This window comes from Anneissia japonica, unplaced genomic scaffold (assembly GCF_011630105.1).
Source record: "Anneissia japonica isolate Jap-2015-1 unplaced genomic scaffold, ASM1163010v1 scaffold1306_len716249_cov185, whole genome shotgun sequence".
NCBI classification, from domain to species: Eukaryota; Metazoa; Echinodermata; class Crinoidea; order Comatulida; family Comatulidae; genus Anneissia; species Anneissia japonica.
The window spans coordinates 184,896-205,461 of record NW_022708971.1 but is presented as its reverse complement, the minus strand read 5'-3'; the positions used below and the strand labels follow the sequence as shown (position 1 = coordinate 205,461).

The 20,566-nt window shown below is 34.6% G+C and overlaps 3 protein-coding genes across 4 annotated transcripts in view; 2 read left to right on the top strand and 1 right to left on the bottom strand.

Annotated features, from left to right (window-relative positions):
* Nucleotides 1-935, top strand: part of LOC117106631 (cationic amino acid transporter 2-like) — a 17,756-nt gene extending 16,821 nt beyond the window's left edge. Inside the window, exon 11 of the mRNA XM_033248024.1 lies at nucleotides 781-935. Within this exon, the coding sequence (XP_033103915.1) occupies nucleotides 781-935 (155 nt within the window). The remainder of the gene's footprint in view (nucleotides 1-780) is intronic.
* Nucleotides 936-1,978: 1,043 nt separating this feature from the next.
* LOC117106603 (protein phosphatase 1 regulatory subunit 7-like) lies at nucleotides 1,979-10,046 on the bottom strand. 2 transcript variants are annotated; one of them, XM_033247983.1, is made up of 8 exons: nucleotides 9,939-10,046; nucleotides 9,215-9,320; nucleotides 8,865-8,930; nucleotides 8,008-8,138; nucleotides 7,617-7,779; nucleotides 6,963-7,079; nucleotides 6,081-6,272; nucleotides 1,979-5,825 (listed from the first exon to the last, which is right to left on the bottom strand). In XM_033247983.1, exons 2-8 carry the CDS (start codon nucleotides 9,311-9,313, stop codon nucleotides 5,652-5,654), a joined length of 942 nt encoding a protein of 313 aa, XP_033103874.1. In that variant the 5' UTR covers nucleotides 9,314-9,320; nucleotides 9,939-10,046; the 3' UTR covers nucleotides 1,979-5,651. The 2 variants fall into 2 exon arrangements, with proteins under 2 accessions (XP_033103874.1, XP_033103875.1); XM_033247984.1 differs by having other exon boundaries at nucleotides 9,996-10,033.
* A 1,898-nt stretch (nucleotides 10,047-11,944) lies between these two features.
* Nucleotides 11,945-20,553, top strand: LOC117106601 (acetyl-coenzyme A transporter 1-like). The gene is made up of 7 exons (XM_033247982.1): nucleotides 11,945-12,017; nucleotides 14,849-15,851; nucleotides 15,970-16,151; nucleotides 16,587-16,771; nucleotides 18,557-18,677; nucleotides 18,924-19,145; nucleotides 20,344-20,553. Exons 2-7 carry the CDS (start codon nucleotides 15,134-15,136, stop codon nucleotides 20,512-20,514), a joined length of 1,599 nt encoding a protein of 532 aa, XP_033103873.1. The 5' UTR covers nucleotides 11,945-12,017; nucleotides 14,849-15,133; the 3' UTR covers nucleotides 20,515-20,553.
* The last annotated feature ends 13 nt before the right edge of the window (nucleotides 20,554-20,566 follow it).

Genomic DNA, 20,566 nt, shown 5'->3' with positions numbered 1-20,566 from the left:
GGGGTAATTTTCCAGGGGGTAATTTTCCAGGGGGTAATTTTCCAGGGGGTAATTGTCCTCCTGGGGTGATTGTCCGTGGGGGGGGGGGGTTTATTTTACTGGGGGTAATTTTACAGGGGGTAATTGTCCTTGGGGTTGTTTTTTGGGGGGTAATTTTCCGGGGGTTAATACCCAGGGGGTAATTGTCCTAGAACCGTGATGACGCTTTCTTATCGTCAGCTACTTACCCGATTTATGGAACATAATCGACTCAGTAATTTAAAGTAAACATAAAAACTTGTTTCCTGATTGAGTAAGAGCGACTTCAGGTGGTATTCATGATAGTAGGCCCTACTAATTCCATTTTATTTATATATATTTTTTATTACCATTGGTTGTATATACTATTTTTTATTACCACTGATGTACTTTGACATGCCTCAGTATGCACATTGTGTTTGGTTGATGGAAACCTCAATGTTAATAAGTGGAGAGCTTTATGACCTTCAGAAAAATTGCTATTGAAGAAAATTTAAAACAAATGATATGCTTTTATTTAAATATCACAAGTAATGTAAAGCATTGTTTCCCTAAGAATCACCACACGCTATCGCTGATTCCTCTGGCGACGCTATTGGTCAGTTGAATCAGAGACCGTTCCGAATTACGTCGGGGACAGCTACACTGCTACACAGGGTAAGGATTACAGCGAAAGCTGTAGCGACTCTGTAGCGATTCTATGGAAACAAGGCATAATTACTGTAGAATTAATCTTTTTTTTTTCAATTCTTGTTATAATAGGATTCTGTGTATACTTTGGTTACGGTATATGCAACAGCAACGAAAGAATGCACCAATCCGATGAAGAAGACAAAAATAAACGGTTAATTGACGATTACGAATCGATGGCGGAGCCAAAAATTGATGAAAGAGCTAAACTGGTGAATGGTCACTAAAAAAAGGAACATAAAGTACTATAATTGATTTTCTGGAGTGCGTTCTGCGGTATGACAGGCCCGAGTTCTCTGAACTTCACACTTACCAAAGAACATTTTGAAACTACACTTCAATATAAAACTGTACTGTAGATCTTCAGTAACATAGTAAATTAATCATTTTGTATCTCATTTTACAATTGAAACAAAGCCCTATGATCCGTTATACAGATATAGTATTATTAGTAGGCCTATCTCCACCAAGGCGATTATGTCATCTGTGTCTGTCTGTCTATCTGTCTGTTAGCAAGGTTACACGAAAACTAGGAAATGAATCACTATAACATTTAGTCGAATGGTACATAATGATCTAAGAGATGATTACACTTTGGGAACTACAAAGGTCAAAGAACCTTTTTCACCCCCGAGCATTAAAGGAAATAATGGAATCGCCCATACACAGTCTGCGTATTGTTCGGTATCTAAGCACAGGGCGGAGGTATGTACTCTATGGAATGACTGTTAGTTATTATTACGAAAGTTCCTCTGCTAGATGTGTAACCGAAGTTTATCTACCAATGATAAGACAAAGGTGAGCCTTTAGTAGGCTTCACCTAGTATCCTTGCTGTTCCAGGAATTGAGGTTTTCTGGACAATTTTATATATTTTATCTATTTTTAAGGGCAAAGATATCCTGTCTTGTCGTTCAAAATGCTTAGAAGAGGGCGTATCTTGTTTAAGATATTCAAATTAAATTTCACTTTGTTTAATTTTTACGCTTCAAGTTATATTCTCGTTATAGCCGAACAGATTTTTGGCATAAATTGGGAAAATAACTGCAGTTAAAACAAAATGCAATATCGTTATTATATTATTAGTACAGTATTACATATTAATCAGTTGGATAAGAATTTTAAAATAGAATTACAGTAGGCGTATTTGTGTATGTTTAGGTATAGTGACCCGTTTCCAACTTTTACAATTCTTTGGCATACAGACTGTTATAATTACCACAAAACAAATAAAGAATTAAAATACCAATTTATTTCTTTTATTAAGTAGGGTTTTTTTTTTTTTCTTTTTCCTTTTTGAGTGTTTCACCATTGCTTCCTCCAATATTATTTTCAAAAGAAACAATTCTTGGAATATAGTTGCTAAAAACATGTTTCCGTGTGTCCTCACTTATTCTTGTGGACTAGGCCCTATATAATTTATATATATACTTCTTTATATAATATAAATGTTAAAAAATATTTAATTTCAAACAAACAAAATGAATATTTTATTATTAATGTATGCCTTGATAAAATAGAGCCAGCTCGTGTCTGTATACAGTGAAAAAGCCATAAGTTTGAATTGAAATATTTTATGTGGAATTAAATATTTAAATGGCTGTATTATTGAATTACTAGTGTGCTTCACTGAGCACAGATTGAACTTTGACACTATCTTATGTATCTGTCTGTATCCATCAATAGGCCTACATGTCTTGACCCTTTTTATCAATACAGTATCATAATTATCCATAATCTAAATTTTATAACTGAATATCTTAAGTTTAATTGCATATACAAATTTAATGGTAATATTTTATATGTAAACATTATTTGTATTTTATTTTGTTGAATGGGGTTAAATAACCACGTTCAAAGTGATTTATTTTGATTTTTAATTGTCTTACTTTGTGTTTTGTTTTTTGAATATTGTATTTTTTATCAAGTGACGAATAAATGAAATGAAACCAATACAGATCCATGCACTGTCTGCAGTTGTAGAAGTGAGCGTCTGGCCAAGAGGTAGTGTTCCTGCTCTTGCGCTGAAGACCCCGGTTCAAATCTGGCTATCACCAGGTTCCAATTGAATTGCTCTTCTTGAATAACCCTTTCATGGAAAAGGTATTCCATAGGTGGATTCAAAGGGGTCCACTCAAAAATATAAGAAATGGAGAAAAAAAAAAATACCAAACTCTGATAGCAACAATTCCGGCAATCTAGAGGTGCAATATTTGCCTCAGTCCCAATGTTGGTGGACGAGGAGTCAGATTTCCCCGACGAAAGCAATATGGGCGCGGTCGAGCTTCAATTAAAATGTTTCGAAAGTGGTCCAGGGGGCGAGGCCATCGAATTGTGCTTTTTCTCCCCGGGGGGGGTTGTGGTCCCCCCACCCGCTGGCGCCATGCCTGAACGGAAATCAATCAATTAAAAATGTTAATATTCAAAGCGTCAATAATACAAACTTCGACTAGCAGGCCATTATTCTTGACAATATAAAACATATTTTATTACTATTAAATGTCAAGATCTAACACAACAATCATTCTGTGATTTTAACTGTTCATTGAATGTAGATAGCGTTCTTGTCTGGTAAATCTGTATACTGTACCTATTCAACTGAATGCCGCACTTTTAATAAAATCGCTCTTACCCAAACATCATTCGGAATAAAGAGGGTTTTTCTAATTTTCATCAGAATTCAAATCACCTCACATGACTAAACAAAACTATTGCAATAAACACCATTCTATCATCAATGTTTACTTTAGCAGAATCAACATTTTGTGTGGTGGCCAACTGTTTCCATTAAATACACTCCCTTAAAAAATGAAGACATGACTGGAGTGTTTATTGACATAAATATGGTATCTTAAAATATACCACAAAGTTCTTGGGAGTGAATAGAATTTTTGGTTATGTATTTGTTAAGTAAAATTCAATAATACAATACACAACATTCAAATCATCAAATCGACCTCTTTGCTTCTACCATACTTTCATAAAGCTGCCTGCTACCTGGAAAACAGCACAATTTTTCTAGCTGTTTCACAAAGAAATGGCATGTCCTATACTTCGTTTTACATTGCTGAAGTCGAATTCAAAATGGCATTGACAATTGTTTTGACTTTTACAGATCATTAATTATTGGAAAATACAACAATCTGACATGTAAAATAAGATCGACTTAGAAATTTAAGTTAGGAAAAGTCGACTTATGCCAGTTTAACTATATCCACATTTGGTTACCTTAGAAGTCAATATTTTTTGGTCTTCACCACCAGAAATTACAGTAATACTATTGGTAATTTATATCTAATATTTCAATAATTATTTCAGCATACCTTGTCATTGTATTTAACAAGTATAATATTTTCAATTGAGTATAAAAAGATAGATATTTTAACTTTTATGACACAATTTACCACTACAATCATCTATCTGAATAATAATCAAAATATTCAATCAATCAATCAATCAATCAATCAATCAATAAGTCAGTCAATAAGGCGAGATTTTTATATACCTTGTTTTGTGCACCCGCGCCCACAAATATTGATGATTATAAATACAATTTTTTGGCCAATTACCGAATCTGTTGCCATGAAAAAAACTGAAAATTTCAGAAAAAAAGGAGTTTTTTCTTTATTTTTATTACGCCCACCACTGCCATGAAATCTTCAAAAATAAAATGTCTGGATTTTCCTAATTTTAAAAATTTAAAGCATTTAACCATGGACCTATTAAAAAAGGTCCATGATTTAACCATTTATTACTACACTGTTTACATCCAACAATAACATTTTATTACTTTTTTTCTCCTTCTCGATGTTTTTGGCAAAACTGCTTGCCAAATAAGAAAACAAAATTTTATTTTTATTTTGTTTCCGCCCTCCAATGACAATCTTTAAAAATATAAGTTCGCGAAACAAGGTATAAAGAAAGTCTTGTCTAGGTTATTTCACACACAGTACTTTGAATGATTTCCATGCGGTACTTTCCACTGCATGCATGCATTTTACACTAAAAAATGCTAGCAAACGAGGATAAATGTTTTCCAGCAAGTATAATTTTCAGAGAATATAATGCAAAATAGGTGGTCTTGATAATACCATATTTTACCTCTATTGACACCTGGAAAAAATAAAGCATCCAGACTATAAGATAATGAATTAATGTTTACCAAGTACTTGAAAACGCTTCACTAGCACCTAACTTACTACACAGCTCAGAATTCAAAGTGAAACTGACCATGTCAATAAAGTTTACACATCTAACAATTTGCATTATAATAATGTTTATGTTAGCTATACAAAAACATTTTTCAACCTTCTTTTTGACAGAACCAAAAATATGTATTTATAAATGTAATTTCACAACTAAAAAACACTGCAATATTGCTGCAACAATGTATTAAATACACTCTTTTATTGACATACCTAACTACAACAATCGCAACCACTATAATCTTTTAGTTTGCTAAGTATTTCTTTCAGTTATTAAATGACTCTGTTACTTGCAATAAAGTTGATCTTCTACAAACTGAAGGATCCCACTTGACATCTGATTGTTTGATCTCATCAAGAGTAGTTGGCATTGGTCTGTGTAAGAGATGGCAGCACAATTAAACTGACCATGTCAAGGCAGTTACTTCTTTCATTGAAGAAATGAAAGTAAAATTAGACACAGGAAATTGTTTTATGTTGTTACTTGTAATTTAGTTGATCTTCTTGTAGTGTTAAAGATCCCACCTGACATCTGACATCAATCTCATCAACAGTAGTTAGCATCGTCCTGTACAAGAGACGGCAGCGCAACTTAACTGGCCATGTCAATGAAGTTACTTCTTTCAGCGAAGGAATGAAAGTAACAACTAGCCACTGGAAATTGTTTTATATTGTTATTTATTGTTATTTGTAATTAAGTTGATCTTCTGTTGTCTTAGGGATCCCATCTCACGTCGACCTCATCGACAGTAAGTGGCATCAATCTGTGCAAGAGATGGCAGGGCGAGCTTGACTTTGCGTCGGTATGCAGGATCCTTTTGGATCGGATTTTGCTCCAAGTATACGGTCTGTAAAGTTTTGGCATTACGTAACTGATCCAGATCAGCAAAATTCTCTAACTGGTTTCCATTAAACTAGGTGGAATATTAGAAATCATATTAAAATCAGTGTAATAACTATCACAATTAAAATAATTAATAAACTAAATTGAACCAGGCAGAATACCAGAGTATAGGATAATTTACAATTAAATCAAACAAAATAAACATAATATATAATAAATAATATATAATGATAATAAAATATAATAATAATAGTAATTTTTATTTATAACAGCATAACAATCATAATATAAATTATAATAATGCAATTAAAACCACATTTCTTACCCAGAATTCCTCTAATTTTACTAGATGGCTGACATTTTCAATTCGCTTTATTCTATTGCATGCCAAGTCTAGCGTTGTCAGATTAACATTTCTCTCCAAGCCTTGAATCATTTCAATTCCATTGTGACTCATGTATAATTCTTCTAAGGACTCCAACTCCTCTAGATTCTCAATCGTAACTATCCGATTACTCTGTCATTAAACAAGAGGTACACTAATTAATGCAAATATTATGAGATAATGTATGCAATATTCTCAATTTATTTTAAACTTCAAGAATAAATGTTGATACATATTGACTGACATAATACACTGCAGGCATCAATAATGCTGAAGGGTTACAGAAGAAAGTGTATTATTCATAAAAATAACATCAATGATTGAGGGTTAGGGCGGAGTGTGACTTGTTACTATAGTTACAGGTCCATTAACTAAAGAGGGGTACTGGTGGCCAAATATCGACAATGTAGGGGTATTAGTGAAAGTGGCCCTTGTTCCTGGGGAAATAAAAATGCCGAGGCCCTAATGACAGGGTTTATGTGCAGCGTCGCATCATAAATTGAAATAAATGCATCTGGTCGTTTGGCATGTACTGTATTATCAATAATATTTATTCTAGTTTTCTACTTTGTTTACAGTCCAAAGTCAAATGCAACAGTATAGTTGAATCCAAAATGGCATTGAAAAATTATTTGAATTAGATAAAATTTGACTTACAAGTCAGTAATTAATGGAAAACACAACGATTTGGCATGTAGAATAACGATGACTTCGGAATGATTTGAGTAATAGGCAAAGTCAACTTAGGAAAGTTTAACCATAGTTTAACCATGGTTTAACTGTACTTCTGTACTACTTACTATTGTTGTAGTGTACACTAACCTGTATGCTTAATACTCTCAGTTTCTTTAGGGCACCCAAGTTTTCAAGTTTACTAATTTTATTCTTGCCAATGAATAAACTCTCTAGATTGACCAATGAGTCCAAATTTTCCAGTTTCTGTAACAAAATTAACAGTTTGTTGCATCATCTCACACTATGGAACAACTTTAGAATGATATACTGTATCTGTCCACAACAAGAAATTAGGAGTATCCTAAAATGAAAATACTTGCATAACCAAAAACTTAATGAAATTGTTTTCTACTTTAAATTAATCTCTACAATCACTGACCTTACATCTGACCCCTCACTTTTCCTCTCATTGAAATTTTTAATAACTGTCACTATGACTTAACACTTTTGTCTTTTGTCTATTAATGAGGTTAAATGGTGTTATTGGTAAAAGTATAATAGAGAGATCAAATTGTGTCTCGTGTCACAATTATCATTAATAATTCTGTTAACCATCACCATTGCCTTCATCATTGTCATTAAATAATATAATATGGTATTATGTATATTGTATTTTATGTAAATACCAAATAAAAGGGCATGACTTTTATATTAATTTCTATTTATCCTGGAAATACAACAATTTTATTAAAAAGAAATATTAGTTTATCCAAATTCAAAATGACCTGCTTCCTGTCTCACCCTGATTCTATTGCTACCCAGTTCTAACATGGTGATCTGCGTCAATGTGGAGAGGTTCTGTATTCTGGAGATCTTGTTCTGGATCAGGAACAGCTTCTTGACATTCACCAGCATTTCCAGGTTCTCCACCTCACGGATGTCATTAAAGGAAAGATCCAGTGACCTTCAAGGGAGAGAAAAAAAAATGTCTAATTGCCTCGCACAATTTTTCATGTGTAAGCTCTGTCTTTGAAAAAAAACCCGGTTGTATGCCCATATATAGTCATTATATGCCTATATATGGTCTTGATGTGATGTCATCATGACCACATTTAGGTATATCACATGTTTTGTCCTGTCTTGACACAGCTTTATGTTGTATTGGTAATTGCTTTAACATTCATCCACTCACAGTAGATTTGTTAGTGTTTGTAATCCCTCAATCTTTTTGAGTTTGTTGTCATAAAGGTCAAGATCCTCTAAGGTCACTAGTTGTTCCAATCCTTCTATCTGTTCTATTTCATTCTGACGCAAACAAAGACTCTGCAGAAGGAGAGGAAAAACGTTAATACAAAACAATGAAACACTACAACCAGAAGATTAATATTTATAAAACAAGGTGACTGACTGTCAAGTTACATTGGATACTATAGAAAATAAAATCCTTAGGAGCATCTACGTAATTCCTTCAAAAATTGCCTTTAGTTCTGCATTTTTTTTCAGAAAATGATGGCATATTTTGCTATTAGTGTCCTCAGAACTGACTATAATATTGCACAACGTTAAAACTCAAATAGAAGCCCAATGGGCTTAATCTTGAGAAGAGTCCATCTTGAATTGAAGCCTCCTCTTTAGTTTACAAAAGTAGCTGTGAAAAGAGACCCATCTTGAAAAGAAGCCCATGGCAACGGCTTCTTTTCGAGATAGTACAGTACATACACTGTACATGGATTTCAAAGAAATAAAATAAATTAAAAACATGCTTGGTTTATACAGTAATTTAGGTGAATTAATGCCGGTTAATACACTACATGATACCGATTGATGTTACAGTGGCCATATTTAATATTTTAACTCCCAAAATTAACAGCATTCATTTTGAAAAGAAGCCCCCTCTATATTTTGCAAAAGTAGCCTAAAAAAGAAAAGCCCATCCTAAAAAGAAACTCATCCAAATTTCGCAAAAAAATACGAAACTCAAGGGCTTCAATTCGAGGTCTTACGGTACTATAATTGTAAAAATGATGAATGAAACTTATGCTGACTTACAGAAACTTGATGGAGTACTTCAAGATGTTGAATCTTGTCAATTCTTCGATGATTTAAGTCAACATCCTACAGATACAAATTGTATTTAAAATAATAAGAAATATATAAAATACTTATAATATGCAATAATATAGAATTTGATAGAAAACTTTGTAAATTATTATTATTACTATTATGTAAATAGCCATCTGATACAGTACAAGACAATTGTTTGGCAGACATTGACTTGATACTGCTCTTTAAACTATAAATTTTGAGGTGAACCAAGTAGCTCCAACACCATTACTATTAGGAAAATAATGTATAGTTAATAATCAGTGGCTAGATACAAAAGTAGGTTTAATATTTACCGTTGCATCAGGGTCAATAACAATTGGCTGAGGGGGTGGTAACTGTACCGTATTCACCTGCCTTACTGGAGCACTATCTTCATCTGATTCATCCGACATGTTTTTCCTGTTGAAAATTTGTAAAAAATAAATTAAAACCCTGATCAAATAAGTTGTATACAGGCCTAATAAGAGGGCCAAGTAGTCAGGCTGAGAACTGAAAAGATCTTGCACAGCTTTAGTGGTGTTGGGGGGTGGATTTTCCCACGTTGGACAGGCCTGGACCTCCTGTCGTCCGATGCCACAGTGCGGTCACCGGATCAAAATAAAAAAGACAAATAATAATAATTTGCCTATCCAAATAACGTTATTGTTTTTGTCAAAACCATCCCTAATATTGTGGGATAAAAGCAGAATTTGGACACTTTGACAATACTAGGTAAGCCATAAAAACTCTCCCTGTAAACGCTACCTTTTTTTTAAATCGGGGACTCCGACTGAGGCCTACGGAAGGCCTATCTAGGCCAGGGCCTAGCCTAGGCATCTATGCCTCTACCTTCTCCAGTCCTCCTCCTACTACTAGGCCTAGGCCTACCCTACTCCTGGGGACCCTAGGCCTTGTCTAGCCTATTCCTCCAACAAAAATCAGAAAAAATTCAAACTACTGCAAAATACATTAAATGTAAAGAATTTTATCGTTACATTTTTTCACATTACCCTATATTAAATACAGTACTGTACTTACTTCGGCAGAAAATAAATATGAATTTGAGAACTGCAGAACCAGTGGGACGAGACTAACCGAATTTCTTCTTTGAGACGCCCTCACTCACTATTGTACTGTGCAGCAAAGATCTTATATAAACACTGTGCAGCTAGCTTTGGTGTGACGTGTGTAGTTTGTAAAGCACTATGGGGCGCCATAGCCAGCAAAACTCTAATGCTAAAATCAAACCAAGTTGATTATCATCAGTCCTACATATAGATGGTTTAATTTGCAAACATTACATGTATAAAAATTCTCTTAACCACAAGACAAAAATATGAATAAAAATAAAATAATAAAATACATAATGTGTTTGTTTTTTTTGTTTTAAGCAGCAAATGTGATTGGGCTAGGAGATACAGCGTAGCCTGGGTAAACAGTTTTAATTCTCTAGAGAAACTCTTTGGCCAGCGCTTCATAACAATTGGTGCAAATAGAAGAACTATCAATTATTTTAGTAATTAAAGTAAATTAAGTATTTAAAATTAGCTTTAGAATTATCGTCAAGTGCATTACATAAATTATGGAGTCCTAAAATGTAATGAAAATTATCACAGGTTGAGACAGGATTATAAACGACAGGCCCACTGTTAGATGAAGTGGATGCGATCTACAACCTCTGAATTTGCCTATTAACGATGAATTCGTCGAGAAAATGGTAATATTTTATGAGAAATAGTCTGTATTTCTCTTTTTTTTTTTATTCTTTTGCGTAAAATTAAAATTCATGCCAATATTTTTCCATGATTTATAGAAATTGGAGTAATGCAAATGCATATTTTCTAAAAAAAGTCAATTTTTAGTGAAATTTTGCCGGGAATGGGGCTTTAAAGTAAATTAAGTATTTAAAATTAGCTTTAGAATTATCGTCAAGTGCATTACATAAATTATGGAGTCCTAAAATGTAATGAAAATTATCACAGGTTGAGACAGGATTATAAACGACAGGCCCACTGTTAGATGAAGTAGCATGTTCATAAATTCCACTAATAAAACATCTATCTGTTTTCATTTAAATTATTTCATTGCATTTCATCTTTTATCAATATAATCATGGTTACAATTAGGACTTTTAAATGGTACTAACTAGAACTTTTATTTCACATTGGAAGAGTGCCAATTGGGAGTAGTATTTTTTTCGAAGTGAAATAAGAAATCTTGTTGGTCTTCCATAAAGTAATACTTGATTAGTAAAAAAATCTAACAATAAATGTTAAACTTATTACTTAATAGAAGACCAAGAACATTTTGGCCGTTTGCACTTTTTCATTTTAGAGGAAATATTAATTTAGTTAAGTAGATTTTTCTTATCTTAATTAGTTTATATATTTCGTATATATTTCATTCGTATTGTTCCCATCGGGATTTGAACCCAAGACCTTCCAATTACGTTTCGGATACACTACCGACAGAGCTCTATAGGGCCAAATTCGGCTTTGGATTTTTCCCTTATAGGATACGTTTTCTTTTTCTCTGGTAATACGAATCTTATAAAAGCACATGATAGTAGCTTTGTTATGGAGTTACACCACCACTGGTGATAAATAATGATTAAAATATTTTTTTGAGGAAAATACGTTATTTTCCCCATCGAGATTTAAACCCAAGACCTTCTGATTTCCGAGCAAAGCTATGAGAGGCGGCAACAAATTTCCAACTACACAGCCAATACGACACGTTTTCAGTTACAAATCCTTCAACATTAAGTTAATGAATTTTTGCTTTTGGCAACGTAGGGCTATTTTTTTTTTTTTTTTGGGAATAAAACTATAAAATATTAAAGATGTAGTTTTTTTGCACTATATTTTTTGTCTGCACCACAATTGTGCTAGCTCTATGTACCTTGAATTTCCGGTCTCTGATTTCGTTGCTGTAAAACAGATTTGCCCTTCTGGCGTTTCATATGTAAGAGGGAAAACAGATTTGCCCTTCTGGCTCATATGTAAGAGGGGGAGGGGGGGGGGGCGACACAACTGTTTCTACTGTGTCTGTCGCGCCGGTACTACTACTACTACTATTAGGCCTAGGCCTAGCTAAGAAAGAAATTTGAAAACACAGGTAAGGTTTAGGTTTTTACATTACATTCATACAACACGCATTGGGCTGTTAGTAGACTCAATTAACACATAAATCGGGTTATTTTAGTTTAAATACATGACAGCTGTTGGGTAAAGCCCGTCTCTGTTTGGGCGCTAATAATTAATAGGCCTAGGCCTAATACGGTTTCGCATCCGGCCGTAAAATTAATTACTAATTATTTAACACTTACAATTATTCAATGCTAATACATTCCTTGATGATTTGACTTTCCAATAATCCACTTATCATCCAATAATTATAGTTTCTAATTAGGCCTGAGTTTTAATTAACCATTAATTAAGACGGTTAACGTCTTCGCGGTGTACCATTTTCATACCCGGCTTGTTTGAATTCGAGTCAACTCTGCCCCAAGTCAACTCGGCCCCAAGTCAACTCGGCCCCATGTCAACTCGGCCCCAAGTCAACTCGGCCCCATGTCAAACAATGGGGCGCCGCGTACGACTCGATCTAAAAAACTTTTGCCACTGTTACATAACTGTGAATACATAATCTCCTTTTGCGGAGGTTGATATCGCCGCCATTTTCCATAAGATACAAACAAGTAGGCCTAGGCATAAATATATATTTCAAAACAATAAATCGACAGACACAAAAGCACAGAATCGTATGACCGGACTCTAATTAGTGATAAAGTTTTCCTCCATTAGTGGAAAAAGAAGGGCGCCGTGTGCGTCTGGATATACTTAGCAACAGAAGAGCGCCCTGTACGTCGGGTCCAAGTATAGAAAACTTGCATTATAAAAAGAGAAGGGTGCCGCCTACGTCTGGCCCAATTTTTGCCTCATTTTTGCTATGCAAGTGCTCTGTCTTGTATTTCTAGTATCTTTGTTTGTAGTTACTAGGCGTATTCGACTGATCTGTTTTGAGCAGCTCTTTCTACTCAAACTGCACATATCGTATTCGACTGGTCGCACGGGCAGCACAAACTCCTCGCAAGAGCGGCTCGAACTCCTCGCTGTTTTTGAACGAGCTTAACGAGCACACTCCGAGCTCAGTTTCAGAATTGCTGGAATTGAGATAGTTTACGTCAGGCAATTGGCAAAGTCTTTGGACTCATTGCTGGTACCTCATCAATGCTTTTTGATTTGTCATTGTGAAAAGGCCCTAGAAAAAAATGTCTTTGGAAAAAATGTGGACATTTGAAAATTTTTTTGGGGGGGTAGGTCGTACGACCATCCCAACCACCCCTTGCATACACCTATGTGAATGTCACTCAAAATGTTATTCTACTTTTCGCTTTTATTTTATCTTCATCAAGAAAAATACATACTGTACTACAAAGAGACGAAAAACAAAACAATACAAGTTACGAAAAATATATACTACAAAGAGACGAACTACAAAACAATACAAGTTTTCACAATAATTGGTCACAAAAATTACGATTGGGTACAAATTATATGAGAGACGCTGGAAACCTCGACAGACGTCGACCATGGTGTGGCGGAGCAGAGTTGATTGTGTTGAGCGATCGGGTGTTACTATTGATATACAGTACCGTCCTAATTATTAGTTATTTAACTTAATTATGAACCATAATTGTGGAATAATAAGTGGCTTTTATGAAAGTCAAGTCGTCAAAGAAGAATTAGTGTTGAATAATTGTAATTTATAAATAATTTAGTAACTATTTTCAGAGCTGGATGCGAAACCTCATTAGCGCCTCTGTTTGTTGCATTGAATTTAGCCTCCTTTACGCCTGTTTTTCACACTAGGGAATTTATTCGCACGGATCAAAGCATCGGTTCGCTTCCTGAGCTCTGATTGGTAGCACATTTTTTCACTTCGCAAAAACTCTGATAGGAATGTGAATGCGCATGAACTGAGGAATTTGATTCGCGCGGATAAATTCGTCTAGTAAAAAAAAACCCACTAGGCGGCGAATGTATTTACGCAATCGAAAGCGTCGTTCATGCGCATGCGTATTCACATTTCTATCGGAGTTTTTGCTACAGCGAAATTGGTAGTTAGAACTGTTTCTGCTTTTTGTGAGGCGTACAAAATGCGCAGCCAATCAGAGCTCAGGAAGCCAACCGACGCTTTCGATTCAAATAAATTCGCTTAGGCCTAGGCTAGTGTAAAATAGGCTTAAGGCCTAAATGGCTGTTTTCCACTAGGCAAATTTATTCGTGCATATCGAAAGCATCGTTCATGTGCATTCACATTTCTATAGGAGTTTTCGCAAGAACAACGCTTCCGATTCACACAAATACATTCACGTAGTGGAAAACCAGCTTAAGCCTGTGTTCCACTAGGCGAACTAACAAAAAAATCATATTTGGTGGGGCGTTTTTTCAAGCATTTACGGTAGGTCTGTATATTTAGAATCGTACAGTAATTAAAATGATCATATATTTATTTTAACATTTATTTCAGTATATAGGCCTAGCTGCAGAGCGTCTAATTTTCCAGGATGATGTGTTCTTTTTTTCAATCAATCATTCATAAAAGGATTTTTGCCTTAAGTCAATTGGGCCCACAATCAGACTATATCAGGTCCAGAATGATCAGGCCCATTTTCAGACTATTTGTACCCATTTTCAGGACGATCGGGTCCACTTTTTGGGCCCGATCATTTGTAATTAATGAGCGCCCTGTCGTCGATCAGAAAAATACTGTATGCCCTAGGCCCAAATAATTTTTACACATGGTTAAATTAAAAATAAAAATTATTCTGCGGCATTTAGAAAATTCCTATCTATTAGACTATGGTCGTGACCATATGCTATCTAGGCCTAACCATATTTTAATATTCATCACATAAATAGCTGTTTTTATTGTTAACCTAGGCCGTTCGACTGCACAACGACTGCAAGATCCCAAATGTAATGACGTCACAAAGTCACCAGTGCATACTGTACTGTACGTTGTCGTATGAATTCTACGCTCATGTTAACCTGATTCTACTGTTTAATGTGCAGAGAATGCAAGACAGTAACAGATGAGGAAAATGGTTCTACATTCATAGGCCTACATACATTCATTTATCAAAAATCTCTATTAATAATGCCACTTATTTTATGTTTAACATTCTACAATTTTAAATGTATTCAGATTGAAGATCTCTGCCTGGAATGTTGTCCCGAAAAAGAAATTCAAAACCAAAATATCCCAGTACAAAAGTGAGCGATTCTGAAGATGAAGGGAAACATATGGAGGAAATTGAAACACAGATGATGATTCCTGACTCAAACAAGAAAACCAGGCCCATTGGATTACAAGGGGACCGCTCAAATGTGGCAATTCTTTTATTTCTGTACATACTGCAAGGAATTCCTCTTGGCCTTGCTGGAAGTCTCCCACTAGTACTGCAAGGATATAAAATCTCCTACAAACAGCAGGCCATGATTAGCTTTATATTCTGGCCATTTAGTATGAAACTTCTTTGGGCACCAATTGTGGATGCTGTTTATATAGCAAGGCTAGGCCGGCGGAAAACCTGGTTGGTCCCAACACAATATTTTATAGGATTTACAATGATAGCACTGTCTGGGAGTGTCAATTCACTTCTTGGTGAGAAAGGCTCAGATTTTGAACCAAATGTTTTCGCTCTCACAGCCTTATTCTTCTTCTTGAACTTCTTAGCCGCAACGCAAGACATTGCTGTGGATGGGTGGGCTCTTACCATGCTAGCAAAACATAACCTTGGTTACGCTTCGACATGCAACTCTGTCGGACAGACAGCAGGTTATTTTCTGGGTAATGTTGTGTTTTTAGCATTTGAATCAGCAGAATTTTGTAATGCATATATTCGCTCAGAACCAGCTGATAAAGGGCTGTTTACTCTTTCAGGTGTGTAGTTTATTTATATTTAATAAATTGAATAGAACATGCTATAAATATCAGTTAGCATTTTATAATTATTTTAATAAAACGTTAATTATTAATTGTTTTATTTTCTTCCCTTCAGATTTTCTTTTCTTCTGGGGCATAGTCTTCATAGTCTGCACAACACTTGTATTAATATTCAAACATGAACGCAAAGACGAAGATGAATCTATAGAGGGCGTTTTTGGAACTTTCAAGCAACTTTATCAGATTTTAAAACTTGAATCAGTTAGACAGTACATAGTGATATGCCTTACAATAAAAGTAATGTTTGCCTTACATTTTTACCTAAACTTAGAGTACATAATTGTATTGAACTAAAAATAATAACTAAATATACAGTAATACAGACTCATCTGTAAAAATTTTATTAAAAATGCAAACCTCTGAACAAAATCTTGGTTAAAAAAAAACAAATCTCAAGGAGGCCTGTAAAGTTCCCAAGATATTTTTGCAAGTATGTGTGTGCAAGGTAAACAGCAGACTTGCAAAGGTTATGGAAAAAAATGTTCGACACTCATAGTCCACACAAAAATTAAGAATATGACACCTATATGGCCGTAAATGCATTTAGACACCGTACTAAATGCAGGGGACATGAGTGAACTAAAAAGGGATGCATCTTATCTTTCACTTTGGTGTTGCACGTATCTTCACCGCCTGCATATAAAATTCTATAAAATATTTGTTATTTTTTAGATTGGGTTTGCAGCTGCTGATAGTGTCACAGGTTTGAAATTGATAGAAGCTGGTGTGCCTAAGGAGAAGCTAGCCATGATGGCAGTACCACTTGTGCCAATACAAATCATTCTGCCCTGGGTCATAGCCAAGTACACTGCAGGGCCTAAGCCCCTGAATGTCATGTTGAAAGCAATGCCTTTTAGGTAAATATTCAATACTTGAGATTTGCCATCCCCAAATAAGCGTGCTGCCGCTAAATGATAAACTGCGTAATTAAGCATAAGAATGTGGTAGTAATGTTTATATTACAGAGAAGCCTAAATACTTTTACTCATAACTTGGGAATATAAAGTTGATTCCAGTAAATTTCTTCATTCATTCAATAGACTCATTTTGAAGCTTATAATATGGGGCATATGAATATACCTTTAACCTTTAACCTTTACTATTAAATACTAAAATGTTCTTATTTTGGTCAATGATGCTGGATTTGACATGGCAAGCCTCATTTTGTAACTCATATGAAACATTTTACTGTAGTCTATAAGTCAGTGGTTTAACGCCTATGCCCTCTCGTGTGGCGGTCCGCAGGGCCCCCGACCCTTATGGGCCCCAAAGGGGCTCCTACCATACGGTCGACAATCTAGCACTATGACCCAAAGGGTTTTCTTGAAACTGTACAGCATAGTGTGTCTCTGACATCGACTGTAGGACGTGCTGTATATCCTATTATATCCAGTGGTGGATTAAGGTGGGGTTAACAGCCTGCCTGGGTCTGCCTAAATCTGTCAAAAACTTTAAAATGGAGATAAAAAGAAAGTTATATTCAAATTTTAAGTCTGTAAGTGCCATTTCCGACCATCTTAGAAGTACCATAATCATAAATTCTCTTACCAACCATGGTGGGACTGAAGTGGTATAGACCCTCCATTTGTGAAAATCTCTCCCTGTTCACTGTCCCCTCTATTTCATTTTTCTTCATTAAAAACATTTAGAATGCAATGACAAAAACATGATGAAAACACAAGCATACCTAAAAATCCACAATGGAATTGCTGCCCCAGCATTATGCCACTGCTACAAGTGTCTGCTCTTTATTATTTATATTGGTTTTCTTTCAACAGTTTTATCAAAATATTTTATTACTTTATTTTTAATTAATACACAAGTGAATTCCCCTTGATTTCACTGTAAGTGAAGATTACTGTCAAAATGAGTTATTGGGTGACCAGACTTATTGATCCCAACCAGGTTAAAATATGTAATTCTACTGCAGTAGAACATTAATAGGATGTCCTGAGAATGATGTTGCTTCCATTAGTTTTGTTTAGTCATTTGGGGGAGGGGGGAATTTAATTGAGGACAAAATAAATGCCCCACTGTGTTTGTTTGAGGGTGGCATTTATTCCAATTGAGGCATTGAATTCTTCAAATAAATAAGCTATTTACAAATAATTATTTATTTAAATATTCTACAAGTTGCTGATTTACAGACTGTAGAATAGACATTTTAAAATTTGTTACCAACCAATAGTAAGTGGCTATGCAAAGCTATTATGGGAATGGTATTCATTAACAAAGGCTATCTGATACCTTTTTTATAGGAAAATTTTACAGAATTTTATTGGCTACAACCTAAAATGGTGCTTGCCATGCCAAAACCAGCATTATCAGTGACCAAACTATTAAAATTAAACTTTTTAATACTGTATATTCATATTCTCTACACTATAAGCTTTAAAATGATTAAATATTTACTGGAATCGACTATTACCAATGCCAAAGTTAGGAGTCAGTATTAAGGAATCTGTGTACTAAAGTACACATGTACTGCTGCATTCTCTGCTAATTACTGTCAGCCTATGATAAAAGCTTAAAAGTGACATTATTATTATCATTACTAATTGTTGTTGTATAATTAATAAAAAATTACAAAATTGTTATGTACATTCCTGCTGTCAACACAGGTAATATTTTTGTAATTACAGATTAATGATGGGTTTGGTATTTATGATTATTGTTAAATGGACTCCGACAGTAAAGCTTGAAAATGGTGACTTTCCATTTTATTATTACTTAATCATCCTCCTAAGTTACGGTTGCCATCAGGTATGTTGCCTAAATACTGTAATATACTTTGTTCTATATTTTAGGGTCAGTGTTTAATCAAAACCGTGCCATTTACCTTCTTTTTAATAAATTGTATCCCTACTATTAAACTGCAATGCTTCCACCACTTTTCTCCAGTATACTGCAGGTCCCCATTAGATCTACCATTCATGTCATGACATCATGTCAGAATTTTCTGAGATTTTCTATAGGTTTTAAATATTATAATTCCTTTGCTTTCTTCAGGTAACTCTTTACTGCATGTTTGTTGCTGCCATGGCTTTTCATTCTAAAATCAGTGACCCGCTTATCGGCGGTACTTACGTAACCCTTCTAAACACCGTATCAAATCTTGGTGGGAATTGGCCGGCAACGGTTGCACTATGGTTCATCGATTTTCTGACATTTAGATCATGTCATGGTGTTAGTAGTCAGGAATATGATTGCGATGTAAAAGAAGACAGAGAGGTAAGAATGTACTTTTGACAGCATCAATATAAAATAAAATTGCATGGAATGTTTGATGTACTGAAGTCTGATGTTTGATATACTAAAGTCTGATTTTGGGGATATACTAAATTTACAGTCTTTCTGTTGGTCAAGCACCAACTTCATACGCCACTTGAAGTTTTCCAGCCCAAAAAAAAATTCCATGGAATGTTTGATATGATAAAGTCTGATGTTTGATATACTAAAGTTATAGTCTCTCTGTTGGTCATGCACCGGTTTTCCAGTTAAAAGTAATTAAAAACAGTTTAAGACACATATACAGTACAGTATATGCATACAAAATCATATTGTTTAAAAATGTTAAGTAATAGGGCCAATTACAATTTAATGCTAAAATATATATACATATACGTAACCTTTATTGCAAACTAACTCACTGTATTTAGGATTTGATCAATAGAAAATTTATAACACCATAAAGATTTGCAAATGGTGACTTTGACTTCAAACATACAGTAGAAGTGGTTTAGCGCAGCAGGAAGGGTTTGGTTTCCAAACCTTAAGATGTGCAACTCAATTTTGTCCTTGAGCAAGGAACTTTATCTGCGTTGCTTCTCTCCATCCACCCAGGAGTATAAGTCAGTACCTGGTAGGGTTAAATGCCAAAATGCGCTCATCAGCTGCTGCAACGTTATGGAATATTACCCCAGGGGCCGAGTTTCATAGACGTTTAATAGAGTGACCGGGGCAAAGGCCTGTTTATACTTTAACGATAACGATAAAAAAAGCTAAAAAGCAATTGTTCATATAGAAAATAAAGAAATAAGAGAAGCTTTTACACTAGAACGATTGGATAATGAATTATCAGTTTATGCGATAACATATTTTGACAAATCAAGTCAGATGACATCATATCATGGAAAAACATTAAATTGTAGTAATAGCAAGGATTTTATCGTTTTTTCCATGATTATTACGTCATCTGATTTGATTTGTTAAAATATTTTGTTATCATATACATGAAAAATCGTTATCGAATCGTCCTAGTGTAAAAACTTCTCTTATTTCTTTTATTTACTACATGAACAATCGCTTTTTAGCTTTTTTATCGTTGAAGTATAAACAGGCCTTTATGATAATGGGAAGGGCATAGAGGGATTATCATAATAAATCTACCATTATTATTATTACTAAATAATTTACCATATTCTTTTAGGTGTGTTTAAAAGCCGGTGGAGTATGCCAAATAGACTACGACGGTTACTTCATTGAAAGTATTGCGTTTCTGTTGGTGGGTATGCTTTGGCTGAAGTTGATGTCAAAAAAAACAAAACAGCTGCAGAATCCTGATGTTGAATGGAGGCTATCAACAGTTTGGCGTGATTGAAAAAAACAATGAGAAATTGGAGGGGTCTTTAATTACAGGGATACCTATATAT

Bases quoted from the DNA above. Each gene is read 5' to 3' on its own strand.
- LOC117106603 (XM_033247983.1), bottom strand. From the start codon at position 9,313: ATGTCGGATGAATCAGATGAAGATAGTGCTCCAGTAAGGCAGGTGAAT. The intron at 7,080-7,616 runs GTGAGACAGGAA...ATTTTGTTACAG, and splicing joins TGGGTAGCAATAGAATCAGG to AAACTGGAAAATTTGGACTC. The intron at 5,826-6,080 runs GTAAGAAATGTG...TATTCCACCTAG, and splicing joins TAAAATTAGAGGAATTCTGG to TTTAATGGAAACCAGTTAGA.
- LOC117106601 (XM_033247982.1), top strand. From the start codon at position 15,134: ATGTTGTCCCGAAAAAGAAATTCAAAACCAAAATATCCCAGTACAAAA. The intron at 15,852-15,969 runs GTGTGTAGTTTA...TCTTCCCTTCAG, and splicing joins AGGGCTGTTTACTCTTTCAG to ATTTTCTTTTCTTCTGGGGC. The intron at 18,678-18,923 runs GTATGTTGCCTA...TGCTTTCTTCAG, and splicing joins TAAGTTACGGTTGCCATCAG to GTAACTCTTTACTGCATGTT.